Source organism: Eutrigla gurnardus, assembly GCF_963514095.1.
Source record: "Eutrigla gurnardus genome assembly, chromosome: 16".
Lineage (NCBI taxonomy): Eukaryota > Metazoa > Chordata > Actinopteri > Perciformes > Triglidae > Eutrigla > Eutrigla gurnardus.
Window position 1 is genome coordinate 10,625,160 of NC_139927.1, and position 19,213 is coordinate 10,644,372.

The following is a 19,213-nucleotide window of genomic DNA, read 5'->3' on the forward strand; positions in this document are numbered from 1 at the left end:
TTCACCTTGCATGTTGTTCTGCAGGAATGCCATTAGCTCAGTGAAAAATGGGGGGTGGATGGGCTCGTCTGTAGCGTCTCAGTGGGTCTATAAACAGTGATTGGAGTTTTTGGAGGCATTGCCTTTTTGAGTGTATATCAAGTGAGAGTTGGGCCTCGACTGCACTTTAATATTGCAGATTAAGGAGGCAGTGGCTGTGTGCTGATTGAAACCAGACGCTTTTTGCTCAAACACATGCAGCACATTGTTTCAACGCACCTTTTTTTTTTTTCCTCTCGATGCTATATATCCCTTTAAGGGGAAATTATTACCCAAAGTGTTACTCATTTCCACATAACGAAGAACATAACTGTGCTTTTTTTCCAATCTGGTTTGGAGGGAAACGCTCCGTATCTTTGTGTTGCTGCCAAATGAATCCCAATCTCCAACGTACAGCACACGTCAATCCGAGCCCGGGGTCAAGTCGCACATGATTCTTGGTTTAATAATTTAAGCGAGCGTCACCACATTGAGGCTTAAGCTTAGAGTGCATCACCTCTTCATCAGGGCCAAAATCTTAGAGCGCTAAAGCAGACCAAGCATTAAAGAACGCCCTCAAACACCGACCCAGGTCTGATCTCATCTCAGATTGAGCTCGGTGTAATATTTCATTACATCCCCTCTGGCGTACGGGGCTTTGTCCCGATTGTGTTCTGCCCTGGTCAGCACATGGCCCGCAAACAGACGTGGGCGAACGCCCGCCGGGCCCCGCCGGGCCCCGCCGGGCCCAGTGAAAACAAAGCCGGGCTCTGCCAATGTAAACACGGACCCTTTGTTGCATTTTGCTCTTTTTTCCCGCCTCGTATCTTCAGCGGTCCGGGGGCTCGGAGAGGTCCGTAGTTATATTAAGACTCATTTGCCAATGCGTTTATGTGAGCGTGTCATTATAACGCAGGCTGGAGAGTGTGATTTATGTCCTCGGTTTCTCTCCCTTGCACTCCTCTTTCTCTCTTTTACTGCTTCGCCTTTTTACTGCCTGGCTCCTCAAAGTGTGGTTTGCGGCCGTTTGCTTCGAGGGTTTTTCTGACAATTATTTTTAGACAAGCAGCAGTCAATTTACTATAATGTACCAGCTTCTGCCAGCAAAGTGAGCCCATAGAAAACAGGGGAAATGGCTGTTTGGAAGGATGGGACTTTCTGATGTTAAACAAGTGGGTCTGTGAGTGTGAACGTATCAGGTGTGTCCCTTGATTGTGTAAAAAAATGTGAGGCAGAGGAGAAAGTGTGTGTCGCATCATGGCGTCTCTCAGCTGTGACCCTAGGCCACATGTGCAGCCAATTAGGACCAATCAGAAGGCTGTAATCAGGGCGTGGCGTGGGGATGGTGGCAGTGGGGGAGTTTTTAAGACCCATGATTAGTGTGTCAGGCTGATGAGGAAGGACAGGGGGAAGCTGCCAGGCCGAATCCCATTTCGACTTTTCTCCGCGTTCCTCACCTCACCCCCCCCCCCCCCCCCCCCCCATACGGAGCAGCAGTTTGTTTGGTTTGTGCCAACCAGATCTGGACGAAAACGTGGGGGTTTCGAATTCTTGTGTTTTTTTAACCTATTTAAGCAACAGATTGGTGCGGTTCGCCACATGAGACGATGCAATTACAGAAAGGTATTTAAATGTAAGAATATATCTTGCTACAGCTGGGGACTTGCCTCGCACCATATGAATTCCCGTGGTGCAGTGCGGTGAATCTGTCTAAGCAGATTAAAACGCGGACCAGAAATAATTTGCGAGTCTGGAACCAGATTCACCAGCTCTCTTGGAAGTCCAGTTCTGTTACTCTCAGAGTACAATACTGTTGTGTGACTTTGCTTTGCTCACAGGTCTTTCATGCGGTCCACATTAACATAGCGATATCGCAATCCAATGTTGCAAAACTTCTGTAAAACTGGCGTTCTTGCTGCATGCTCAAGTTTCTGTTGATGTTGGAGTCGTTGTCTTTAAATCTCAACACAAACCACAACAACTGCAAGTCTTTGGTATCAAAATAGCACAGGAGAACACATTCAGCAGGAGGCAATGGAGCTTAGGTAGCGTGATGTTCAGACTGAATGGCAAGTCGACCATCAATCTCCCGTTTCACCCTAAATGCAGCCGGCTGTGTGGGAAGATGACGTCATTCCTGTAGGTACAGGTGCACCACAGGGCAACATCCATCCAGCCCCCTTCTTTACATGCCACTGTGTTTAAAAGCAGAAATATCCCCTAAATTATATATTTTTTTCAATTTGAAATTGGATGACTTTAGTGAAATATTTCCATGTGTGCTGTACAAAAAAAGGTACTAATATTATCTTCGGGTCAAACTGACCTGACAGTCCAATTGTTCATTAGCAATAAATAAATAAATAACCTGACTTATTGGGATAAATAAAAATACATTCAAAATAACATTTTGCACATTTCTGCTATTTTCATAGGCTTTAGAAATATAGCTTATCACCTATACAGTAAAACATAATACAATTGACGGTGTCATAGAAACGAGTGGTGTCTCCTGAATAAATGCAGTCTTTCTGCCATGTAAAGAGGGAAAACCCAGGTATTCACACACGGTGTGGTGAATGGCAAGTTGTTTCTACAGGCAAAATTGATTTGGTGTTTCAAATTCAAATAAGCTGCTTTATTTTGGGGGTTTAGTGAAGGCGGGTCCTTTTGACCTGGAGGAGTATACAGAATATGAAGACATCACGGTGGTTAAATCTTCCAGTCTTTCCGTCGTTGCTTTCAATTGGGGAAATCTCGTAAAGTTGTCCATCCATAGAGAGGAGCTCTGAGCTCTCTGCACTTCTTCCTGCACCTTGATCGACTCTCGCCAGAATCTGTCTCTGGAAATCCGATCAGTGCGTGTATCGGCCTTTACACGAATTCTCCGTTTTTTTGTTGTTGTTTTTTATTTATACCTGAAATCACGTCACTGTTTCACTTTCATCGCTGCTGATGTCAACAAAAGCCCGGCAGCTGATCATTCTTCCCCGCCTGTTTGTTTGTCCGGGTGGAAGACGACAGACAGACAGACAGACAGACAGACAGACAGACAGACAGACAGACAGACAGACGGACAGACAGACAGACAGACAGGCAGAGCTTGTAAATCACTGCTGATCCGACAAAGACGGTGACCGGAGCGTGGCCCGGCCTCCGAAAAAGCCACATGTGAGCGGGCAGGAATGCACAGCCCTGCTGCATTGTGGGTTTGTGTCTGTGGGGGGAAAGAGCGCAGACTCCCTGACTCACAGGACACTGTGAGGTTGGGGGATGTGAAGGGGGGGGGGGGGCAACAGAACTTTCGGGAATCAGAGTGCAAGGTCAGGAGGAGTGTGTGTGAATCACGCTGCCTCGTTTAAAGCTCCTCCATCACAACATACGCTGTATGTTAGAGAGATGAACACAACGATGCAGCTACGTGTACATGAGGGAGGAGAAGGACTCCCCAAAAGTAAAGAAATCAGTTATTGCAGGTTACATTTCCTATTCCATCTATTCATCTTCTATGTGTTTCCTTTCCCCCCGCCTATCTTTCTTTTCCCAAAGTCCCAAAGAAGTTGCTCCAGGAGCAGGGACCCCGACCGCCGGCGTACTCCCCTCCGCCCAGCGCCCATGACCCCAACATAGTGGGAGACAGCCCTCCGGAGGGGAGCTCGGTCAAAGCCCCCGACGCTGCACCGCCAGGTGAGCAAAACAAACGCAACACACAAGCTTCTTTTTCTTTTCACACACCGTGGGCCTCCCATGGAGAGCAGTTAACGCTGAACAGTCCCGAGGCCTCCCAGGCATCAAGAGAAACAGTAATTCAGGTCTCAAGTCGGGGCATACATGGATGTATATTTAAAGTCACGCGGGTTCAACCGTTTCCATATGTATCGGAGCAGAGCCATCGGTTTGGGCCATTTATGATCACTGGTCTTAAAAATATACTGCTTTGCGAGAGCCAATGATGCGACCGCAGTCTAAATCAGTCCGCTATATACTGCCTCGCCGCCGTGGAGGGAACGAGAGGAGAAGACGGAGCGAGAACAATACAATAAAAGAGGGTAAAAAAGGAAAGAAAAGGAGACGCCAGCAAGGAAGGAAACTCAAACAAAGCTTTATTCATGAGGGATGGTGGCCCGCATCCAGCACACTAATTACTCCGCTCAGCTCCCACTGTACTGATTAACGGCTTCACACAGAGCTCATTAAGGAGAACCCGTCTTCCATCTCTGATGGACCAATAGGGGACGAAACCTATGACGGCAGAACAAAAAAAGATACTGTAAATATAGGTTTAATAGACTCGTTTCTGTTTATTATCACAAGGATGGGATTCGTAAAGGGGATATGATTTAAATTCTTGATTTACCCGCCTTCTTTTCTCACCCATTTTTCATATTTTCCTATCTATTTATGTTTTCATGCTTTCATTCTTCTTATACAGTAATGCAATATTGTAATAATGTGATGCTTACATTGAGTTAATCATCCATTAAATTCAAAATGCTACGGCAGCATCACCGTATCAAGTGGAAATGATCTAGCTGCTTGTGAATTGAACACCACTTGGCAGGACGGCTTAAAGCTGTAAACCACAAGATTCAAGACGACGTTTTATTGTCTCCATCTTTGGCCTCGACTGCTCGTCGCTGTGGTGTTTCTGCACTACATTTTTCCTGGAATTTTCTTTCAGTAAAGTATTTTTTTCCCCCCCAATCAGCCATGATTATACCTGATTTTAACTACCGAGTTTCTCTTATGTCTGTTCTACTATGTCCATTTTAGTGTCACTGAATTATTTAGATTTCAACATTTTAAAACTGTATTTCAGCTGAATTTGTGGTGTTAAAAGTAGTCAATCAAAAGAGAAACTATGCTGCGTTTCCATCATTGTGTGTTCAGAATGTTCTAGCGCTGCTAATGTTTTCTATTGACAAATCATCTGCATATTTTTGTGCATGTTAGAAAGAGAGTTTGTGCTCTTTTGCTTTCAACGTGAGCTGCATGAACTTGGTGGGTCCAGGTGGGAACATTTACCTCCTCGGAGAGCAATTCCAGTCTGAGCTGCATGTATCAGACAGAGAGAGCCTGCTGCAATTAAAGGTCATTGGTGTGCTGAATAAAAATAAGCATGTAAATATGACCAGGTATGCGTTAGATCTCAGTTTAAGGTTTGTTTTTTTGTATTGCTTCATCGTGGAGCACAAGCCAGTGGGTAAACACAGAAGGGAGTCTGTGACTAAAATCAGGAGGAAACAGTTGTTCTCGTCTATAAATAGATTGTTTTCTGAGCTTTTTGGGAAGGCTTTGGAAACGCTGCCAAAGTGCAAACTTTTCCCATGTGGTTGTCTGTTCTCTAAATGACCTGAGTCACGATGAGTATGACGGAAGCGGATGCTGCGTTATCTTCTGAATCACACCACTCAAACATGTGTGCGTCTTTATGCGTATCTCCCTAAAAATAAAAAAAACTGGGAGACCGCAGATGACTCAGCGGTCTGATCGCTGTAGTCACAATACCTCAGAAACACTCGGGCTTTACTGTAAATGAGAATCTGTGTTCGCAGACAGGAAGAAGGTTCGGGAGACGAACCCCAACGAAGAGAAGTTTTCGGAGGCCGGAGGAGGAGGAGGAGGAGGAGGAGGAGGAGGAGGAGGAGGGGCAGGAGAGAGTCCACGGCGGCCCCCAGACATGAAACCCATCAACACCACCTCCAGCACCAGCATGGCCCTCATCAGCAACGCACTGGCAGCCTACACTTACGTATCAGGTAGGGTGAGAATGGTCTAGTCCTCATTACATGAGTAGCCTGAATGTGAGTGAGGGAGATCCTTTAACCTGGTTTCACTCTCAAACATGAAACTCCACCAGAGGGAGTCGAGAACATAATATTAATATTCACAGGCCTGTTTTATGACCTCATACAGTTTATACACAGTAAAAGTAATTTGATTTATTTGACAAATGTATATAAAATCATACACCAATGCTTTATTCGTTGAAATATGTTGAGGATAACACAATAAAGTTAAAGTATATTGTGTTTCCATTGTGTCAAAAACGTTTTAAACATGCTTTACTCGTATTTCAACCCAAATTAATTCACGAGAATGATATGAGTGATGTTGCAGAGAGCAAATGTGCAGAATGCTGACACTAAAAGTCACAGCTGGATAGAATCGGCCTGACTTCGGTTCTGTTGGTGACAGAGAAATCACATTCAGAGGAAGAGCAGCTCTGGGAGACGTTAAGCAACATTAACAACAATGTGAAAATATATTATTGAAGACGAGGGGAAAGAGAAGTGCAGTCCAGAATCTAGGTTAGGCAGAATTTGAGTTCTTTTTTTTGTTGTTTGCCAAACCAAGGCACGGAGCCTGGGAAGTGACTAATATGAGCTGTCTGCAGCCAGTGTTCATTACAGTGAGTGAGCCATCAAGCAAAGTATTTTATAACCGAACAGCCTGAGCAGGTCAGAGGAAAAAAAAAGAGACCCACATCAGTCACAGGGAGCCAATAAAATGTTTGACATGCTTTCTGTAAGACATCAACCAAACGTCTTGTTCTATCGTAACAGACCACCCAGAGAGGGCGGCGCTCTTCTTCGTCTGCGGCGTGTGTTTGGGCCTCTTCCTCACCCTCTTCGCCCTGGTGGTCCAGATCTCCTGCCGCACCGACTGCCAGCCCCGCCAGCGGCCCCCCGCCAAGAAGCGAGCGCGCCCCGCCGACTCCTCCTCCGACTCCAGCGACTCGGACTCGGACTGGGACACCACCTCGGACCTGTCGGCGCGGCGCCACCGGCGGTTCGAGCGCACGCTCAACATGAACGTGTTCACGTCGGCGGAGGAGCTGGAGAGGGCGCAGAGGCTCGAGGAGAGGGAGCGCATCATCCGGGAGATTTGGATGAACGGGCAACCGGACATCCCCGGGACACGGAGCCTCAATCGGTATTACTGAGGACTGCTGAGGGACTTCTTCTTCTCTCTCTTTTTTTAAAATCACAGGAAGCTTACTTGACTTGAAATGTAAGACGCACTTGGGTTGGCAAGAGGCACGGCCCTCATGAAGCTTTATAAGCAATCATGCAAAAACTGTGGACTCACACTGATGAGAACAGTGGAAGGTATTTCAGACTCCCTCTCTGCTGGTTTGCGTATCCCTCTGGGTGTCATAAACTGCAGTCAGAGAATCAGCTCCCACTCTGCGTGGTAAGCTCGCCTCTCTCTGCTGGAAGCGAGGGGTGAGAGGCCGTGCTGCCTCGCCCGTGACCTCGGCAGGCCTTTTTGAAGTGGAGGATTTATGGGATAGCTACAGGCCTGTAGAGACTAGACGGGGGAACTGAAGGACCGAGGCCTCAGATGGGGTCTGTTTTCATACAGAATGTCCGTTACCTGCAGAAGACGTGGACACTCGGAGCGTCACGCTCGGCACCCTCCAGTATTTAAGTGTGGACTTTGCAGAGGGGTCAGCAGAGAGCAGGAAAGAAGTGTACTATGGGGACAATGTAAGACAATCCACCGTGAATAACCACGCTGCCTTTTTGAACTTTATGAACAAAACAAAATATATTTTTGGGGGGGAATTCATCTCAACCCTTATGAAATCTATTTTATAATATTTAATAGTTTATTGATGTTGTGTATTTTTTTTTTTTTTTTCTGTTCACAAGTATGGTTTATTATGAGATATTTTTATACTTGGCGAAGGTTGTTTGGCACCTCAGGGATGCAATCCTAGTGTTTCTGTGTTCGGTTGCTGTATTTGCTTCCTAAGAAGGGGATCAGCCCTTTTAAACAGCTTATGTCCGCATTTAAAGAAAAAGAATTAGAACTATCCTAAAGAGCCTCAAAGAGGTTCGTGATTTAACCTTATTTTTGATACAGTATGTTTAATTCACAGTGCAGTGCCTTTTCTAGCTATTAAGTCGCTGTCAGGAGTGCAGCTGGCGTATAACCCGATAACTGGTCAAATGATTTATTAATTGGATAGCCCAAATTGATCTTATCATACATGTATTCCCTTTTATCATTACTGTTGCTTTGCTGAAGTGGAGCTTGTGTAAAATCGTCTGTCACACGTTGCACTCGCTGTTCACCCCAGATGTAAAATGTAAGTACCAGAATATGCCAATTTTGTACCAGTGAACTTGCTAGAAATTAATATTTTCTGGTTGTCGTGCAAAAATTTCAGGTCTTGTGTCAACCGTGCCCTTATTTCAATAGTAGTGCTTAACGAGATGCTTGTGGTAAATGCTGCTCGGGGCCATCTGCAGAAGGAACCAGCACTGAAAAAAGGTCAACGGGGGACGTGCGAACCTGCGTCTATTAAATCGTATTGCCAGTTCTATAAAATAAGCTATTGTCAATCCAGCTCCAGGTTGTGCTGCCCTGGATTCAAGCGTAGAAATGATTATAGTTTTCATAAAAAGCTTGGTATTTTCCTGACTGAGAGTTTAATTGAGAGTACACGGGACATATAAGGGTCATCCACATAAAGACTGCCACTCTATATAGTTTTTTATAAAGACAGTTCTTGTGTTTGAATTTGAATGGGGTTAAAATGTGCCGATAGCTGGTAAAGTGAGACCAAAATATGACTCCTGTGCTTGGAATAAACTGTGTTCAAAATAACTTGCTTGTAGTGCTTAATCTTGCATATTTTAGTGTGTGTGTGTGTGTGTGTGTGTGTGTGTGTGTGTGTGTGTGTGTGTGTGTGTGTGTGTGTGTGTGTGTATGTGTGTGTGTGTTGTGAGAGAGAGAGAGAGAGAACATGAACTCACAGGATGTGTGCTGATGGATGGACAGTGAGATTTATTGGTATTGCTCGCCCCCTGGTGGTCAAGTTAGAGCTCTTCAGTTCGTGCAAAATGTTAGTGTATGAAAAGTCATTTATATTTTTTATTATAGCTATTGCAACTGTTTTTTATAAGCACCCGGATTGATTGCAGCACGTAAGCAATTCGCTAAAAACATTAATATATAAAAAATAAAGTGATGTCACGCAGGATGTGTCGTTTTAGACTTTAGGATTTTTGAATGTTGGTTAATATTGATTGACTTCTTGTTACTCTAAACAGTCATTTTAAATAAATTCATTTCCTTGATTTGGCTTCATTTTAATACAATTTTGCTTTAGTTTCCGAAGAATGTATTCACTTTTTTAAATCTTCTTGTGTGTTGCTGTTGTACCGTTTCCATGGATACCACAAAAGTACCACGACTGACAGTTGTAGTGTCCGTTAGCTTTTACACGGTCGCGAAACCTAACGAAGTTAGCGTAAAACCACAAAACAAGACACTTTAACATCTCGTGGAACCAAAACATATTTAAAACCAAAGTCAAAGACCAGCAATGTCTCGGAACTGGAACAGCCACGGACTCCCATTTTTACCGGGATACACTTTCCGGGATGTAACGGTAAGAATGTAACGTTAGTACGTTAGCTAGCTTCTAAAGTTACTTAGCTTAGCTTGAAGCGCTAACGTTGTTCTTGTCGAATTGAAAAGTAGTTGCTGTTCTCTTTGTAGTGATAATGTATGTAATGTCTCTAATGTAATGAATATGGCATTCCTCCACTGTGGTTTTAACTGTTATTCAGGCTTGCTGTTGCTAGCTAACAGCTGTGAGAAGGAACATGGAATTACATTGTATTGAATTCCCATGTTCAGGCCTTTGCTGTCATGGTTTCTACCTCTATAGTCTACACTTTCTATAAGGTGCACATAAGACACATTTGAGTGCTTGCCCTGTTGCAAATATTTGATTTACGTATGCGTTTCTATTGTGATTTACGAGAGCTGATGTGGTCCTACCTTAATGATCTTCCTCTGCAGAAGTCAGCCTTCCACCGCCCCCAGTCAATGACCTATAAGAATGGCTATGCTCTAGCCCGTCGCCCCACTGTGGGCATCGGACAGGATCCTCTTCTATCAGAGCAACTGATCCAGGATGAGATCAGTGAGTTGTCCATTAAAACACAGGCCATGACGTATGGCTCCTTGGACGAGGGCGTAGTTGAAAAGTTCATCCCAGCTTACGTGACTCTTGACAAGAAGGTACAACAAGCACAAGAAGACCAAGATACTTGATGATTGTTGCTGCGGTCCAGTTTAACGTCTGTTCTTCCATCCTCTTGTAGGTGCTGTGCTTCGACGCATACTTCCGGGAGGAAGATGTCCTGTTGTCCCCTGAGGAGAAGCTCCGCGTGCGCCCAGTGGTCATTTACTACTACCTCGAGGACGACAGCATGTGTATCATCGAGCCCAAGGTGGAGAATTCTGGGATACCACAGGGGATGCGGCTCAAACGCCACCGTCTGCCCAAGAATGAACACGGAGAGCATTACCAGTGGAAAGACCTCAATATTGGCCAAGACCTGGAGGTGTACGGAGTCAAGTACCACATCACACAGTGCGACGCTTTCACAAAGGTGCAACGAAGTGTATGATTGATCTTGCAGTGCGTTATGTATCTTTATCTTCTCTTGTGTCTAACACAAGATAGGGATATGTTTTTGGAAATATGCTGCCTCTCATTCATCACGCATAGGAATTCATGGAAAGGGAGGGCATCGTTCTAAATGATCCCGAGCCAATGCCGGAGGATCCTTCCAGCAAATGTTGCAGAAACCCTCAGCCTTCCTGCACAAAGCCCTCCAGGTTTGGCAACAAGCCCCAGTTTCTCACCATGGATGGTAAGGTAAGGGACGTTCCAAACTCAACTGTGGACAGCTACTAAACGAGAAGCAGCAGTACAATATTCAAGCTATTTAGAGAACAAAAATGATATGCGTGTCGTTTTTATACTTGCCATGATGTGGTATTGGCTTCACTGAGACCATCTTATTCCATAGGTTACTTGAACCTTATAAAACACATACAAATGCAAAGGCAACCTAAAAATAACCGCTAAAATATTTCGAAATAAGTGAGAAGTGATTTTGCATCATTAATCGGGTGTTTCCACCTTGAGATTTTGCATTTTTGGCATTACAACTCTTGTATCAGGCTTTGAATCTCTTCTTGGTCAGGTGCTGCGTTTCTTTGCCCTGTGGGACGATACCGACTCTGCGTTCAGCGAGACCAGGCAGCTTATCTTCCACTATTACCTGGTGGACGGCACGCTGGAGATCAGAGAGGTCCATGAACCCAACAGCGGGCGGGACTCCTTCCCGGTCGTGATGCGCAGACAGAAGGTGCCCAAGAAAATGAAACCAGAGGCTGGTGAGATGCAACGTCTGCGTCACTTGTAGCTGTGTATTGCATTAGATCTGATACAGTGCTTTGGTCAGGTTTGCAGCCAGTCATGAGTGAACGCACCATTTACATCGTCTTTTTTCTGCTTCATCTAGAGACCTTTCCCAGCTGTGTGCTGGAGGTTTCAACAGCGGAAGTAGATGAGTACTACTCCCCCAAAGACTTCCAGGTGGGTCAAGCTATGGAGCTGCGGGGCCGGCACTTCCTGCTGTATGACTGTGATGGCTTCACTAAAGAGTATTACCTAAAGAACCACCCTGACATGGAGATGAAACCCTCAGAGGTACCAAAAAAAGCTGACCTTCAGGAGCAGCAGGTGAGAAACTGAAATGTATTTTTCCATTTGATCCGTTTTCTTTTTTACGAAATTATAGAATCTGTACTGCCTGAGGATATGTGACTTTATGATTTTATGGATCATTATTTTTCTCGTCCTAATCCTCTCCATAATTGTTTGTCTTTAAAGCCGAAGCATCCCAAGGAGAAGCGAAAGGTGCTGGAAAACGAGGACATAGTGTTGCGCTACAGTGCCAGGCTGGTGAGTCAGCATGTGTGTGTTAACGTGTTTGTGCTGCTTCTTTAACCAAACCCGCTGAATAAATATTGGTTATATGTAGTCACCAAAACGGCCTTCACTGGAAAGAGAAAAAAACAGATCTCTCCTTGCTGAAGCTGTCCTGTGACTGACATTCCAGGACTCCCAGTATCCTCAAGACGAGGGCCGGCTTTTCATACTGTCCTACTTCCTGTCCAACGGCACGATGAGCATTTTTGAAAAGCCCACCTCTGGTATCCTCACTGGCAAGTTCCTGAAAAAGACACGCATCCCCAAGCCGGGCTCCACGGAGGACGATCCTGTATTCTACACACCTGCAGACTTCGCGATCGGAGCCACCGTGGAGGGTAACGGTCTCAGTGTAACAGTCTATTCAGTTTTCTGTTACATCTTGCTTTGGAATACATTTATTCAGAAACTACAGCACCTTTTCTCTTAGATGCATTCATCTATATTTGGACATATAATTGTTATAGGACTGATAGAAAATCAAACTTAAAAACACATCTCACACTGCCTTCTCCTGTCTTTTTTTGTAGTTTTTAGCCACCGCTTTGTGCTGACTGATGCCGACGACTACGTGGTGACGTACCTGGAGTCCAACGCCAGCCAGATTCCTCGTCAGACACTAGATTCTTTGCACCAGAACTGAATGCGGGGATGGCAAATAGCCAACCAGATGACCAAAATGGTAAAAATCACATCAGCCATTTTGGAAAATGTGCCCTAGTGATAATACATTTGTTTCCCAGTAGATTACAATTATTATTATTTTTTTTACTTCTACAACAATTAATGTCCATTCCTTTGTTTCATTCTTTATCAGGTGATGGTGTAGCAGAGCCACCTTCAGGGAAGGCTGGATTGCAAGCAACTCAAGCAACTACTGAAAATGTGTGTAATGTATAGTGAAATATTGAGAAACATGTCGAAAAATGAATTTAGTCACAACATTTCCGAAAAATGCATTATTTAATAAAGTAATTAACAAAAAAAAAAAGAAATGGAATGGCATGCGGTAATATATCCAACATACATACTTGATGCTTATCTGTTAAGTGACCAGTGATGAATGTAGGATTTTAACATACACATACATTTGGGTGGAACTCTCTCGGTTGGCCAACATCCCTTCCCTGACATTATAAAGGGATCCACGTTAAGGCCAGCAAACAGCAAGCTCTGATACCATCGGTAAAATGTTCCCGCTCCAATGGACCAGACTAGAAAACAAGCAAAGCCGCGACATCAGACAACATTACAGCCAAATACAGTACTTGTGTATGAGGATACGCACCGACGCGTTCAACGCTGACGCACGGTCGGCAACGTGCGAGCCACTCACTTTACATTTCAATCATTCTGCATTAAACGGTGCTCCTTATCCGTGGAAGAGCAGGCTGTGTGGATGTATAAAAAAAAAAAGAAGAAGGAAAAAAAATACTGATATGATGAAAAGAGTAAATGTCTGTTGGGCTCAAGGGATTTCCGTGGATCTCATTTTCCAGCATTCGAGCCGAAGGATAGCGACCGAGTCTTTGTAACACCTCAGGTCATACTCGACAAGAGGCTTGGTGGCCAGTTGCTGCCAACGTTCCTGTTAGCGAGGGCTAAGGTCACCGTTCAGGCCAGCCAGTGTGTTATCTTAGGGGGATTTGAGTTTTTTGATCCGAGGGGAGGCTCCGTTCTCCGCTTTAAGAACTCCGTTTTCATGGTGACCAACTAGGAGAGAAAGAAGCGACACGTCAGGATGACACACCTGGATGCTGTTATATTCTGACACGGCTGTCGTCTGACTACTTGGAGATGAATTCTACTCACGGGAGTCTCTCTTCAGTGACCGTAGGGGTTGTTTTGCGGCGGCCTTCTTGCGAACAGCCTGTTCGTGTCGGAACTCCCTCCAGCGCCGCAGCTGGAAGCGGATAAACTTCCAGAGTAGCCAGGATTGGGTCAAACAGACCAGCAGTAGAACCGTCATCCTGAAGGGGCCCCGAGGCAAGGAGATTAGTGCGACCGTGCGCTTTGAAAAATGGACCCGACGTTGCGTGCCGAATTAATAAAATTACTTCCTGGCGGCGGTGCGTGTGTATTTGTAATGAGGTCGGAAAACAATGTTTCTTAAATTCCTCAGGATTTGACAGTAACAGTTGCCGTGGACAACAAGGGAACCGCTGTCTAGTTTGGGCTAGTTTTTTTTAATCTGGTGTCTGTTGCCTTTATGCTTTTGTCACACCATTACTGTAGAACTTTAAATACTGTTCTCCATAGTTATATTGTAACTACGGTATTTTCTTCAGTGTCAAAACTCCTGAGTGTATGGAGTAAAACAATAAAATCATTAAAAAGTCAACACTTTTTTACTTTTTTGTAAGTGTGCTTTGACTAGATAAGTGTCTGTAAAAAGTTATAGCAGTGCCACAAAATGACTGATGATCAACCGATGTTGGACATAGGTCATTTACCTTATCAGTACAGAGTTGAAGTTGCCCGTCTCCCAGTCCAGCCCCTGGTTCTCGCCGCGTGCCAAGCCAAACCCAACGGCGAGGAACATCAGGGTCAAAGTGACCATCCGTGTAAACACGAAGCTGATCGCCCACAGGTCAAACCTGAGCCAAGGGTTTAAAACAAATAAAAATAAAGTCAGTATTTTTCACAGGAACACATCAACAAATTTTTTTTTTTTAAGTTGACTGAAATAAAAACAAGTCTAAAAATAAAACCAGTGAGGTTACTTACATTTTTTGATGGTTCTCATCAGTGAAGTAAAAGAGTCTGGCGATGTGGAAGCCCAGCTCTGACACATACTGGAGAAAGAGGAGTACCAGACCCACACGACTCAAACTACACCAGGAAAAGAGAGAAGCAAGTCATAGTTTAGGTGACGAAGGAAGGCAATCCAGTGTCGATCATCCATATAGGGAACCAAAACCGTATATACACTAGTATGCACAGACATTTTAACAGTTTTCAACCTTTACACATTTTTTTTTTCTCATTATCAATGCATTTTTCTTTGACGAGCCTTTCAACTTGCAGATTAAAAAAAAAAAAAAACAATCCTGGTAAAGCTTACTTTAACAGATAGGCTGCAGCGATGTGCAGCAGATATAGGCCGATGTACTGGAGCTGACGAGAAATTTCCTCCTGAAAAAACAGAGAAAACACTTATTTGCAAAAGGTAGCATACTTTGAAATCCTGGAGCATTTTGCTCCCTCTCTCACTCAAACACACACACACACACCCTGTACTTCCATCTTTGTGAGGACATAATGCATTCCTAAGCCCCCTGTCATGCCCCTCAACCATCACCACTAACTAAACTAACCCCAGTTTGACCTAACCCCAACTCTTGTCCCAACCCTAACCTCAACCATCAGACAGACAAAAAAAAGTCCTTGCTCTGTGGGTCTAAAATCTCAAGTAGGTCCTCACAAAGACAGATGTACAAGTACACACACACACATACACAGCTTATCTAGTCACACTCCAGAGGTCCTCCGGTTCCCAGGGCCTCCTCACTGACCTTGCGTACTTTCTGGAAGTAGAGCTCCGGCAGGGCATGGAGCCAGTAGGCCAGCTGAGTGAGGTAGAAAAACTTCACCTGGAACCTGCAACACAGACAGGTGGAGGACAGAGTCAGAACAGTTTACACAGCTGCCATAGTGATTCATATGTGATTTTTTTTTATCTGTTCATTGCTTTCAGCTGTTTGTTGGTTGGAAAATAAGACACAAAAGCTTCTTTTTTAACAATCAGAAGGCTGAAAGGAATACTCCACGTTTGTTTTAATGGTTTTTCATGCTTGTTGGTTGTCAAAACTCCTCTTTACAACAAGATGTTATTTTTCATGAAAGGTTTGCAAAAGAAAAAGTGATTTAGTTTTGCTTCTTTTGGGGCCTGTATGTGTGGTGTCGTTTTTTTTATGTAAATATCACTGCCAGAGAAAATAATGCATCATCCGTACCTCAGGTGTGCATGGGGATAGTTCTCCCAAAGGGTGCTGGGATGCAGGAGATATCCTTCCTGTGTGAGGAAATCAGAGAACGCTTTATCCTGCCGCTCGCTTGGTGTGAGAAATACTTGTTATCCTCGAGAAGTTTTAAAAACACACGTGACATTTTCCGAAAGTAGGAAGTAGTCAACGAATAGGATGTGATCAAAATGTGGCTCACTGTTATGAGGATGTAAAAACTCCACACACTTGACACCAAGTGAAACACACACAGTTGCCCCGACTCGTTGAACTTGGTATTCTTGCTCTTGGAGAGATGGAGACGCCGGTTCACTTTCTGCAACGTGAACAATAGAAAAAAAGAAGAAGACATCATGTGAATGTAGGTGGATCCGTTGACAGCTTGTCATGCAGGAGGAAGTGTCACGGTAAAATAACAAGGATGATGCTATTTCTGTCTGCTGCTGAAAAGCCTCTGAAGAAGAAGTCTTCCTTTCAAGACACTTGGCGATGGTGCTAAAATAAAAACCTCATTCCTCCTCAACACCAAGGCTCTCAATTTCTTGGGGCATCATAATGCATGCATGTGCACTTAGAATATGAGTAATATTGCTGATGATTCATTTTGGTACCACTTCATTTTATGGGGCCATAACTTCTGAATAATTTCTGGAAAAATCCAAAAAAGTTGCTTGGAATTTGGTATTTATTATCGGGAACATAGAGGCAGTGTTGAAATTGTACACCAGCAATTATTTGTTATTCAAACGCATTTATAATTCAACAAATTTGGATGATGAAGTTTGTTATTTTGCTCAAATTACTGCCTTTTTCTTTCTTTTTTTAAACAGGAAACTTCCTTGGAAATGATGGTCAGATAAAATAATGTATTGTACTTTTTACTGTGCGGCCTCTTTTGATGACCAGGGAGCAATTTGCATGTGTTGTATTCTCTTGCCTTTTTACACGACGTCTAACACTCTGGTGGTATAAGTGTAGTATAGAAGGACCTGGTACTTACGTCCAGAAGATACTCCTGCACTACTGCATGGAGGATGATGGCGATGAAGAAATAGAAGAGGATGGTGGCAGAGTCCTTCCATCCGTAATGGTAAAACGTCACCTCGCCCTCTAAGCACACATAGGAGGAGTCACACAAACACACACACGTACAGCACGCAATACACGGATAGAAGATTCAGGAACAGCAGAGGTGAAACTGGAACTTGTTTAACTGTAAATTAGCATTTCATTTCATGACGTCTTCAAACCGCATACCTGGCAATAGTGTGGTGACATTGTACTGCGGCTGAATGAACAGAATGGCGGTCTTGGCTGTTGCCTGGGAATGAGATGAGATGGTTAATTAGCAAACATAATTCGGTGAACCTCAAGAGGCCAGTCATCAAAGTAGCATCGAGCATACAGCGTGTGTGTGTGTGTGTCTGTGTGTGTGTGTGTGTGTGTGTGAGAGAGAATCCTGGCATTACAGAATAAATGTTTATTTACTATTTATTATACATACTGTCAGTCAATGTGCTGCCGTGGCAAAGCTTGCGTTGACTTTGGCCTTGGAAGCGGTGACGGAGCTTCCTAAATTATTCAATGACAAGCAAGTTCCCTAACCTTTTTAAGCTCGTGACCACTTTAACCCAAGCGATATATAGCTGCTGCAGCCCCTTGTCACAGGTGTCCATCAACTGGGACCGGTTCATTTAAATGGGGATTTTCAATAGTTTTATCTCCAGTTGCTTTCGGATGACTGAAGCGGCAGAACTAACGGTGGTCAACTATGTTTGTGATTAATTGAATGATTATGTGTGAAAGTAGAGGAAAAACAAAACACAATTTCCCATTATTTAAAAAAAAAAAAATCAAAAATTTCGACCCAAACCGGAACATGATTAGCATATTTTGCTAATTTCTAACTGACTAATGGTTTAACAAAGATAAAAGAAATGTCATGTGAGCCATCAGATTGTAGATCAGGACTTTGTTCATAGTGATTAAAGTAGTGAGACGACTGAAGGGCCCCTGTGGGTCCCCTGGCCCCTGCTTAGGCACCACAGTGCAACAAGTCAGTCACCAGTCATTCCTTGCGCGCCGAGTTCACAGGTGACCCGTCAACGTCCAACATGTCAAATTCAAAACCAGCTGTAGTTCCGTTGTTCTGTTTTTTTTTTTTTTTTTTACGAAAACGAGAAAACATTAAGGAAATCCCCTACGTATGTTTTACTCGGCCAGCTGGTGTGAACGCAACCAGTGGTTCCGGATTGAAACTTCGCTAAACGCTCGAGCGACGGCCCGGGGAGTCTGTTTGTGCTGCACGTGAATTAAAACAAAGTCTTTAAAGCGGCTGTGTGCCCCCCGAGAGGCAGCAGCAGCGGCTCAAAGATTGAGACGTGGCAGTTAACTACCAGCGACAAGCTAGCGACGAAAAGGCACGGCTTCCGTCCGCGCTTTTCAAAATAAAACCAGTCACCGAGACTCACTCCGCTCTATCCCATTCTGAGCAACGCCGATGCTTTTATTTTGAAGTCTAACAACGCATTACTTCCTATCTTATCTTGGCTCTCTGCGGTAACTGACGAATCTTGGATATTAAAATGTTGCAGCGGTCTGCTGGAAAACTGGAACGAGACAGCGTCCAAAAAAAAGGGTAAAACGTACATTTTAAGGAAACAAATAAGTTACACTGCGTTGTTAAAGAGGAGACACTTGTGCCAACAGATGAGTTTTCCAGTTGTGTCCCAGTTTACGAAACTCTTGACATTAACTTAAAAAGTCTCAAGGAGGCAACTTTTAACGTACAACAGTCAAACTGCAATAAACGTGTAGTTGCCGTTTACACCCAGCTGCAACTTCTGGCAACCCTTTTAAAGTAATACCTTGCTACTTTGACTGCGAACATTCATTGTTCACGAAACTTGCAACAACAGAAAAAAACTGCAGCAAGTAGCCACCATATCCTGATTCAGCCGATAGGAAGCTCAGCAGCAGACAAACGAGACATTTTCTTTCTATACACACCAAGAGGTGAATTTCGGACCGAATACGTTTCCCACTTCGCATCAAGTCCCGTCTTTTTGAACGCGCTGCGGGCTTGCCATCTTAAAAAACAGCTGAGCGAGACGAGGGAAGAAAAAGAGAATCGGAGCTCATCTCACCTCAAACATCAATCCAATCAAAATGAAAATCACCAGACTGAAGACGATGTCGGCATGATTTTGAATGAGGAACTCCTGGCTGAAGAACGGGTAACTCTTGTTTCGTCGGCGAAATGCCATGTCAACCTTATGCCGTTTTCCCCTGCTATTTTATAAATCAGAATTTTTTTTCTGACTACGAAGTTCAGGAGTTAACTTTCTCACTGAGGTGCGCATGCGCGGCTTCTTAAAGGGCGAGTGCCATAAATACCTTCTTTAAGCCCGTTTATACAACA

The 19,213-nt window shown here is 44.1% G+C and overlaps 3 protein-coding genes across 4 annotated transcripts in view; 2 read left to right on the plus strand and 1 right to left on the minus strand.

Annotated features, from left to right (window-relative positions):
- Positions 1 to 8,656, plus strand: part of eva1aa (eva-1 homolog A, regulator of programmed cell death a) — a 56,077-nt gene extending 47,421 nt beyond the window's left edge. Inside the window, exons 6-8 of one of the 2 annotated variants that reach the window (XM_084030825.1) lie at positions 3,568 to 3,705; positions 5,574 to 5,777; positions 6,585 to 8,655. In XM_084030825.1, the coding sequence (XP_083886951.1) occupies positions 3,568 to 3,705; positions 5,574 to 5,777; positions 6,585 to 6,964 (722 nt within the window). In that variant the 3' untranslated portion in view covers positions 6,965 to 8,655. Of the gene's footprint in view, positions 1 to 3,567; positions 3,706 to 5,573; positions 5,778 to 6,584 lie in introns of both variants that reach the window. The other variant, XM_084030826.1, reaches the window with a different exon arrangement.
- Positions 8,657 to 9,229: 573 nt separating this feature from the next.
- Positions 9,230 to 12,781, plus strand: efhc1 (EF-hand domain (C-terminal) containing 1). The gene is made up of 10 exons (XM_084031188.1): positions 9,230 to 9,424; positions 9,841 to 10,062; positions 10,146 to 10,436; positions 10,556 to 10,705; positions 11,037 to 11,229; positions 11,358 to 11,578; positions 11,729 to 11,800; positions 11,958 to 12,165; positions 12,358 to 12,509; positions 12,645 to 12,781. The coding sequence occupies exons 1-9, from the start codon at positions 9,359 to 9,361 to the stop codon at positions 12,468 to 12,470; spliced, it is 1,536 nt and encodes a 511-aa protein (XP_083887314.1). The 5' UTR covers positions 9,230 to 9,358; the 3' UTR covers positions 12,471 to 12,509; positions 12,645 to 12,781.
- Positions 12,772 to 19,149, minus strand: tram2 (translocation associated membrane protein 2). Its single transcript, XM_084031189.1, has 11 exons — positions 18,939 to 19,149; positions 17,050 to 17,113; positions 16,793 to 16,902; positions 15,992 to 16,108; positions 15,784 to 15,842; positions 15,343 to 15,427; positions 14,892 to 14,962; positions 14,555 to 14,659; positions 14,281 to 14,424; positions 13,640 to 13,797; positions 12,772 to 13,540 (listed from the first exon to the last, which is right to left on the minus strand). The coding sequence occupies exons 1-11, from the start codon at positions 19,056 to 19,058 to the stop codon at positions 13,464 to 13,466; spliced, it is 1,110 nt and encodes a 369-aa protein (XP_083887315.1). The 5' UTR covers positions 19,059 to 19,149; the 3' UTR covers positions 12,772 to 13,463.
- Between the last annotated feature and the right edge of the window lie 64 nt (positions 19,150 to 19,213).

What these genes read in the sequence shown, in the direction of transcription:
- tram2 (XM_084031189.1), bottom strand. Translation starts at nt 19,058, where the DNA reads ATGGCATTTCGCCGACGAAACAAGAGTTACCCGTTCTTCAGCCAGGAG. An exon ending in TGATTGGATTGATGTTTGAG is followed by an intron (nt 17,114 to 18,938) that starts GTGAGATGAGCT and finishes TCTCATTCCCAG; the next exon opens with GCAACAGCCAAGACCGCCAT. An exon ending in GCTGCAGCCTATCTGTTAAA is followed by an intron (nt 14,660 to 14,891) that starts GTAAGCTTTACC and finishes TTCCTGGTGTAG; the next exon opens with TTTGAGTCGTGTGGGTCTGG.
- efhc1 (XM_084031188.1), top strand. Translation starts at nt 9,359, where the DNA reads ATGTCTCGGAACTGGAACAGCCACGGACTCCCATTTTTACCGGGATAC. An exon ending in ACGTGACTCTTGACAAGAAG is followed by an intron (nt 10,063 to 10,145) that starts GTACAACAAGCA and finishes ATCCTCTTGTAG; the next exon opens with GTGCTGTGCTTCGACGCATA. An exon ending in CTGACCTTCAGGAGCAGCAG is followed by an intron (nt 11,579 to 11,728) that starts GTGAGAAACTGA and finishes TTGTCTTTAAAG; the next exon opens with CCGAAGCATCCCAAGGAGAA.